We start from the raw sequence: 8,976 nt of genomic DNA on the forward strand, positions 1-8,976 counted from the left end.
AGGATGAACCACGATCTAAGAAGCTTTATTTGGAACCACTAATCAGTGGAGAATAACCAGGAAGTTGAATAAATCTCATAGGAGTTGTGAGTAAGAAGATATCCCACTTTCTATCCAGATGATTCCAGATTAGCCTGTTCGGACATATGGCATTATCTTCATGATTCTTATCAAACCAGGATGAACCACGATCTAAGAAGCTTTATTTGGAACCACTAATCAGTGGAGAATAACCAGGAAGTTGAATAAATCTCATAAGTGTTGTGAGTAAGAAGATATCCCACTTTCTATCCAGATGATTCCAGATTAGCCTGTTCGGACATATGCCAATATCTTCATGATTCTTATCAAACCAGGATGAACCACGATCTAAGAAGCTTTATTTGGAACCACTAATCAGTGGAGAATAACCAGGAAGTTGAATAAATCTCATAGGAGTTGTGAGTAAGAAGATATCCCACTTTCTATCCAGATGATTCCAGACACTACAAAAAAAGTTGCTATTCATAGCACATTGTTATAGCTCGTTTCACTGAACTGCTGTCGTTGATTAGCGAATTTTTTTGTACTTATAGAACAGCATTAGATAAATGCTATGATAGAGTTTTAGTAAGCGGGAACCTAAAATTAGCTTTTCCGCGAAACACTTAGTGAAAATTAGAGTTCTAATTTATTTTTCCCTCACTCTAATCGGGTTCCCTCTCATCTCTCTCATTTTTCCCTCTTTCTCAAATGAACCCTAAATGAAATCTCCATCGATTCTCTCTCTCGAAACAAATCTGCAAACCTATCAACTCGAAATCAATCTCCATCAACCTCCATCTCCAAAACCCTAAGCGAAATCCGCCGCCATTCGCATCTCGAAACCAATCTCCATCCTCGCGAACCATCGTCGCCGCTTCTCCCAGCCGCCACAGATCTTCTATTCAACTCCGGTTCTACATCTCGAAGGTATTGGAAGTCCTAATTTTGACATCTCTATCAATGTTTGAGCTCAAATCGATTTACATTATTAGTTTTAATAGATTGTATTTTTTTTTCTTGTTCTGATTTCTCTGTTGCTTTGTGTTCTTGGTTGCTTTGAGTTCTTGTTTGGTATCGTTATATTGTCTAAATGATTCTGATATTTTTATTTATTTGAAGCCAACTTATGTGTTATTTGTTCCGATTCTGAGGACAACTTGTCAAGTTCTTTCTGTTACGAAAAGATTTCAACTTAGGTTTGAACACAGTATGATGGACAAAGCTTGGGTACATCTAAACAGGTACTGATCTTAAGCATTTATATTATGTTTCATTTTGGTGTTTAGAGGCTTAACTTGTTTCTTTTGTTTTCGTTTTGATTGTTAATGGAAGAGATGATCCTGGATACGAGAGAGGGGCTTCACAGTTTGTCCGAGATGTGGCTTCATCTATGGGAGGGATTGATATGATTATATGCCCGTGCATAGACTGCCGTAACATAGATCGTCATGCAGCAAGTGTGGTACTTGATCATCTTGTTACCAGGGGTATGGAGGAGGGTTATAAGATGAGGGCTGATTGGTATCTACATGGTGAATTGAACGCAGAGGTTGCAGATGAGAACAAAGTGAGTGAATGGAACGATGAGATCTTTGGGTTGTTCAGAGCTGCTCAGTGTTTTGATGAAGACTTAGCTGATATTGGGGGTTTAACTGAGATGTCAGAGGGAGACGACAAGAAAGAGGATGAGTTCTTGGCGAAGCTAGCTGACGCTGAAACACCACTGTATCCGAGCTGTGCAAGCCATAGCAAGTTGTCTGCAATTGTGTCATTGTTCAGATTGAAGACTCAGAATGGATGGTCAGACAAGAGTTTCAATAATCTGCTAGAGACATTGCCGGACATGTTACCTGAAGAAAATGTCCTGCACACATCACTCTACGACGTTAAGTAGTTTCTGAAGTCATTTGACATGGGTTACGAGAAGATCCATGCTTGTGTCAATGACTGCATCCTTTACAGAAAGAGGTTCACGAAGCTCGACAAGTGTCCTAAATGCAAAGCTTCGAGATGGAAGACTAATAAGCACACTGGTGAGAAGAAGAAAGGCGTTCCACAGAAAGTCTTACGGTACTTTCCTGTAATACCACGACTGAAGTGAATGTTCCGGTCTGAGGAAATGGCCAAGGAATTAAGATGGCACTTTACCAACAAAAGCAGTGATGGAAAGCTGTGTCATCCTGTTGATTCAGTAACATGGGAGCATATGAATGCGAAATACCCTTCATTTGCAGCTGAAGCAAGGAACCTGAGGCTTGGACTTTCAACGGATGGCTTCAATCCATTCAACATGAAGAATTCGATGTACAGTTGCTGGCCGGTCTTGTTAGTTAACTACAACCTACCACCTGATTTATGCATGAAGAAGGAGAACATTATGCTTTCTTTGTTGATTCCTGGTCCACATCAGCCTGGTAACAGCATAGATGTGTATTTAGAACCCCTAATAGACGATCTGAACAGTCTGTGGAGCGTTGGAGAGGTAACATACGACGCTCTTAGTCGATCTACTTTTACACTCAAGGCGATGCTGCTATGGACGATCAGCGATTTTCCGGCTTATGGTAATCTTGCAGGATGCAAGGTGAAAGGGAAAATGGGGTGTCCTTTATGTGGGAAGAATACAGATAGCATGTGGCTGAAGTTCAGTAGAAAACATGTCTACATGTGCCACAGAAAGGCTCTTCCACCAACTCACAGATTTAGAGGAAAGAAGAGATGGTTTGATGGAAAAGCTGAACAAGGGAGAAGGGGCAGAATACTCACTGGTCGTGACATTTCTCAACATCTGAGAAATTTCCACAATGATTTTGGAAATTTTAAACGATCTGCAAGTAAGAGAAAAAGGATTCAATGTTCAACTAATAAAGGGTCTGATAGTGAGAGTTTCTCTAACGAATCAGAGGAAGAGGAAGAGGAAGAAGTACAAGTCGATGAGGATGAGTTATCTAGATGGAAGAAAAGGTCTATATTCTTCAAGCTACCTTATTGGGAGGTAAGATGCTTCTTTCTGTTACTTTAATTGTTTTTCATTGTCACAGTTTTTAAATATATTTTTCTGTTTCTTATGTGTAGGAACTTCCGGTGAGGCACAACTTAGATGTAATGCATGTGGAGAGAAATGTTGCTGCTAGCTTAGTTTCAACCTTGTTGCACTGTGGGAAATCAAAGGATGGTCTTGCGGCTCGTAAGGATCTGGAGGAGCTTGGGATTAGGCCTGATTTGCACCCAAAAATGCGAGGTAAAAGAACATATCTCCCTCCAGCACCGTGGTCATTGTCGAAGACAGAGAAGAAGATATTTTGCAGGCGTCTATTTGATTTCAAAGGGCCAGATGGATATTGTTCTAACATATCAAGAGGCGTCTCAATGGATGACTGTAAAGTCAGTGGGCTAAAATCACATGACTACCACGTCTTGATGCAACAACTTCTGCCGATTGCACTTAAAGGGTTGCTACCAAAAGGACCGAGGCTCACCATTTTTAGGTTATGCGGTTTCTTCAATCTGTTGTGTCAGAGAGTGATTGACATGGAGAAGCTGCTGGTTATGGAAGCTGAGATTGTTGAGACTCTGTGCATGTTTGAAAGATTTTTTCCTCCAAGCTTGTTTGATATCATGCTCCATTTGACTGTGCATCTAGGAAGAGAGGCTCGACTTGGTGGACCAGTCCACTTTAGATGGATGTACCCATTTGAAAGGTAAGATGTATATGAATTATTTTGCTTAATTATTTTACCAGTCCGACTAATCTGACATTTGATTCAGGTACATGAAAGTCCTCAAAGACTTTGTGAGAAATCCTGCAAGACCAGAGGGATGCATAGCTGAGTGCTATCTAGCGGAGGAATGTATCCGGTTCTGCAGTGAATTCTTGAAGAAGACAACAAATGTTCAAGAAAAAGTAGAAAGAAACATGGAGTATGAGAACAATTCAATCTTAGAGGGTCGGCCTATATCCACGGGTACATCAGTTAGTCTCACTGAGGTGGAAAAGAGGATTGCACATCTTGCTATCATCCAAAACATGGCTCTCATCGAACCTTATGTAGAGTAAGTATATATTACTCTTTGAGTTCACAGTTTATATATACTAGCATCTATTTTTAGTAATTTGTTCCTATTTTCTGTCTGTTACAAGTGAGCATCTACAGTATTTACAAGACACAGATGGGAGATGTCATCGTGATGCATCAACCTTATGGAGTATGCATACAAAGAATTTTGCTTCGTCGCTAAAATAGAAGGTAATGGTGAATTTGTTTAATTTTCTCCTCTTACATACTGCGTATTGAACTGATTAATGAATTGACATTGCTTTATCAGGTGCCTCTTGATTCTACAGAACATAGCGACACACTTAAGTGGATAGCTTATGGTCCACGTTCTTCTGCAAGGTCATACACATGGTTCATTATTAATGGCCAGAGGTTTCACACAACCTCAGTTGATCGGAAAAGTCAGAATAGTGGGGTATACTATGAGGCTACTGCAGTGTGTAGAGCTAGTGCTAAAGATACATCACAGGTGGTAGATTTGGTATCTTACTACGGCAGAGTCACATATATTATTTTGATGGATTATAATATCTTCTATGTTCCTCTCTTCCGTTGTCAATGGGCAGTAAAGGGCAATGGAGTGAAGATAGAAGATGGGTTCACACTTGTTAACATGTCTCATAGTCAAGCCTCATTTGCAAGTGACCCATACATACTAACATCTCAAGCGAAGCAGGTTTTTTACTCAAGAGAAGACGAGTCAACAAAATGGTATATTGTCATGAAAGGTCCTTCTAGAAGATACAGTAAGGAAGATATGCAATAAGGAAATGCAGACACTGGGCCATTACCGTTGGATGTTGACATGGACGTTGACATTGATGAAGCTGAGAATGCTAGAACTGATTGCGAAGGGATATATGTGTGAAACGTAGCTTTTTTGTATTTGAGTGCTAGTTTGCTTTGTCTTTTTGAGTGGTTCTTTGCTTTGTCTTTTTGAGTGGTTCTTTGCTTTGTCATTGTGTGCTTGTTTGAGATTGTCGTGTGATTGCTTTAATGTTGTGTTGAGTTGATTTAACTCTGTTTTCTTATAATTTTCAGGTAAATTGACATGGGAGGTAAAAGAAAGAAAGGTGGAAAGAAAGGAAATAAGAAGTCAAAAACGGTAGATGAAGAAGTTGAGTTTGTTTGTACTGTCAAACCACGTCAGCAAACAGAGCAAGAGCAGGATGGTGACGAATCAGAGCATGATGTGCAGGACCAACCACAAGAAGTGCATGACCAACAGCAAGAAGTGCAGGACCAACAGCAAGATGTGCACGACCCAGAGCATGATGGTGATCATGAAAAGGAGCATGATCAGGAGACACAACAAGAGCAGCAAGCTTCTAACGAACCTGAAGGTGAGATAGAACATACTCTGGAGCCTAAGGTTCCAAGCTGTCGTAAGAGAAAGCGTGGACATACCATGATGAGAGACTTGGCCAAAGATCCAAATACCAGAGTTCATGTGGATTTCACTTTTATGGGAGAAGCATATGGTCCTGGTTCAGTGAAGCTGTCTTCATATTTAGGTCCCTTGGTAAGGGAACACGTCCCTGTTACATTAGAGACTTGGAAAAAAATCACTGAAGAAGTGAAGACAGTGCTCTGGAAATCAGTCCAGGTAATTGTTTGTATACAATGATTACTAGAATTATATATTCAAGTTACTGATTACTGGTTTGTTAATTATTTTTGAAGGCAAGGTTTGAAGTTGATGAGGAGTACCAAAGAGTTGCAGTTCTGAAGCAGATGGGAGCTTTATGGAGGTCATCCAAGTCACGACTAGTAACCCAAATCAATGAAGCTGAAAATAACCAACAAAGGATGAATCTCAGACCCAAGAATGTACCTCCAGTTGAATGGCGCAAATTTGTGAAGCTAAAGACAAGCCAAGAATTCAAGGTATACATTCAGAGTTGTTTAAGCTGTCTACATTACTATCTAGATTACATGTTAACATACAAAATGATAGGTTCTGAGTGATAGCTACAAGGAGAGGAGACGCAAACAGATTCCTCACACTTGTAGTCGAAAGGGAATGGTTCGACTAGCAGAAGAAATGGTAAGCACACTATCTTGTCCTTTTAAATGTTTTGACAATGCAAGTTGACATATAATATTTTCCATAGAAAAATAGTTCTGAAGACCCATCTGAAGTGTCAAAACTTAAAGTCTGGGTGAAGTCACGTACAAGAAAAGATGGAACTCCTTTAAACACTAATGCCGCTGAGAAGATTGTAAGTTACATACATAATCGGTAACTCTTATTACAATATACTTCCAATGTTTCTGGTTAATGTTTTTGTGGTTTGCAGCAAAAGGCTGCTGAGATTGCTACCGGTGCTAAGCAGACTGGTAAAAACGAAGATGAAGACACACTCATCCAGGTTTTAGGACCTGATAATCCTGGTCGTATGAGAGCAATGGGGAGGAATGTCAGTAAGACAAAATTAGCTTGCTTCAATGTCAACCACAAGTCTATTTCTGAAATGCAAGAGAAGCAATTGCATCTCCAGCAAAAGGTTAACGAGTTACAGACTGAACTTGCGAAAGTTAAAAACCAGGTTAGTTACATCTTGAAGAATAGATTAAGACATATAAGTGGTTAGATTGAGAAAATTATGAGGCCACTGTTGTGTTTATGTTTCAGAGAGAAGACAATGAGGTTGGGGAAAACTCGGCTGCTAGAGTAAGTTGTTATCATATAAGCTGATTAGCTATATGACAGTCTCACATTTTTTAATCCTGTCCATTTAACAGAGTGTGAACAAGATATCCCAGAAGAGGTGTCTTTTGATTGATTGGGCTGATGAAGAAGGGAACGTTGGTGAAGGCCGTATCCTCTCTTCTGACCCAAATGACATAGTCAATGACAGTCGCTTAGGCCCTTCGGATCTTAAAGTCTTGGTTGAAGCTGCTACTGAACCAGAAGCATTCCTCTGGCGACCTGCGAGTAACATGTGCACAATTAAGGAAGCAGTGGGTCATATTATTGCATGGCCGAAGAATAAATGTGTGGAACTAGGTCTGGGGCTTGATCCAGAAGACATTGCACCACGGGTAATCTCATGCTATTGCACTCACCTATAAACTAATTTAATTATTTCCTGCTAAAGAGAATTTTGGTTTTCTGAATGTGTTTGACAGGGCTCTAGAGCAACTTCTCTCAACAAATGCAAACTGATTTGTCTGATGATGATGTCGTTGTGGGTGAAGGGCGTTGGCAGACAAAAGAAGCAAAAGCATTGGTCAATGGACTTCCTCTCGGACCTAAAGCGGTAAAAATTTTCCTGGATGTTGTACATGAGCAGGGAACATATTTATGGAGGCCTACGATGGATCTTGCATACCTCGAGGACTGCGTACACTCTTTTATATCTCTGGCCTGTTCGGAAAGTTGTCTTTGACAATCCACCAGAAGCAACATCGCAACAATCTCCTACTCCAAAAACCGTCTCTTCAGTAGGAAGAGAAACAGGTATCAAAAATACATCTGTTGGTTCCAAATCTGTAGCAACAACATCAACTCCTACTGAGGAGTCTCCACCATCTGATCAGGTAAATTTATAACTTATAATTTGCATTCATCTGCTTATATTAATCTTTGAGTTTTAAGTAATGTAAATGTCTGTTGAAAAGTGTTTGCATAAGCATGGATCTCAACCAATGAAGCAGAATCAGAAGTGCAAACTGATGGACCTTGGTGAGAGGAAAAAAGTAGTAGCTGAAGGTCGTGTGCATTCAACAGACCCATCTCAAATGGTCCACTTTGTGCGCTTGGGTCTGAAAGCGGCTAGAGTGTGGGTAGATGCTGTGATAGTCGATGATGCAGAAGTCTGGAGGAAGACAGATGAAATCGAGTGTTTGAAAGATGCACATGGTTCATCGATTGCATGGCCACTTGAAAAATTGGTCATATTCTAGATACTGTAAGTGTTGTGTTTTGTGTGTTTAAACTGATGAGAGTTTTTATTGCATAACTGATCAGAGTTTATATTGTTGCAGGCTGCAGGGGGATGAACAACTTAGGTCCAGACTTGGCTAGTTTTAAGCTAGACAAATCAAGTTAATGTATGATATTATTTCTTGTCTTTTGTATCTGTTTTCAAACGGCATCAGTAACTCTTGTGTAATGACTTATGTAATGACTTATGTATGTGAAACCTATTTTATGAATGAATTTGTTTCGTTATGGATTTCTGGTTTGGTGAAACAAGATTCAAATCATAGATCTTCGACACAATACAATAGCTTTAAAAAAAGAGTTATACTTTAAGATCATAGCATTTAAAATTTCATACAATTTGAACTATCATAATACATTTCGATGCTATTACAATAGGTTAGTATAGCATTTCTGAATAGCAATTACCAAAATAAATTATTGCTATTGTAGACGTCTATACCATAGCACCAAATATATACCATAATCAGTTTATAACACTTAATAATCGTGCCATATATTTCTTAATAATAACACCTAGGTATTGCTATCATAATTAGACTTTTCGTAGCGTCAAGAAAAAACGCTATTGTAGGGGGGGTACCTATGATGGCTGCCGTATACATAGCATTTATGAAAACGCTATCAAACCCCTAACATAGCATATAACCCGCGCTAACAATGAGCATATTTCTTGTAGTGAGATTAGCCTGTTCGGACATATGACAATATCTTCATGATTCTTATCAAACCAGGATGAACCACCTAAGAAGCATTATTTGGAACCACTAATCAGTGGATAATAACCAGGAATTTGAATAAATCTCATAAGTGTCGTGAGAAAGAAGATAGCCCACCTTCTATCCAGATGATTGTAGATTAGTCTGTTCGGACATATTCCATTATCTTCATGATTCTTATCAAACCAGGATGAACCAATATGTAAGAAGCTTGATTGGGAACCAA

The 8,976-nt window shown here is 39.4% G+C and overlaps 1 protein-coding gene across 1 annotated transcript; it reads left to right on the plus strand.

The window, feature by feature from the left end:
* Positions 1 to 1,936: 1,936 nt before the first annotated feature.
* Positions 1,937 to 4,848, plus strand: LOC108830900 (uncharacterized). Its single transcript, XM_018604471.2, has 6 exons — positions 1,937 to 2,094; positions 2,185 to 3,019; positions 3,100 to 3,725; positions 3,793 to 4,077; positions 4,179 to 4,230; positions 4,351 to 4,848. The coding sequence occupies exons 1-6, from the start codon at positions 1,937 to 1,939 to the stop codon at positions 4,846 to 4,848; spliced, it is 2,454 nt and encodes an 817-aa protein (XP_018459973.2).
* Positions 4,849 to 8,976: the final 4,128 nt, after the last annotated feature.

This window comes from Raphanus sativus, unplaced genomic scaffold, assembly GCF_000801105.2.
Source record: "Raphanus sativus cultivar WK10039 unplaced genomic scaffold, ASM80110v3 Scaffold2301, whole genome shotgun sequence".
NCBI classification, from domain to species: domain Eukaryota; kingdom Viridiplantae; phylum Streptophyta; class Magnoliopsida; order Brassicales; family Brassicaceae; genus Raphanus; species Raphanus sativus.

Bases quoted from the DNA above. Each gene is read 5' to 3' on its own strand.
- LOC108830900 (XM_018604471.2), top strand. From the start codon at position 1,937: ATGGGTTACGAGAAGATCCATGCTTGTGTCAATGACTGCATCCTTTAC. The intron at 2,095-2,184 runs GTACTTTCCTGT...CAACAAAAGCAG, and splicing joins GTTCCACAGAAAGTCTTACG to TGATGGAAAGCTGTGTCATC. The intron at 4,231-4,350 runs GTATGCATACAA...TTGCTTTATCAG, and splicing joins TGATGCATCAACCTTATGGA to GTGCCTCTTGATTCTACAGA.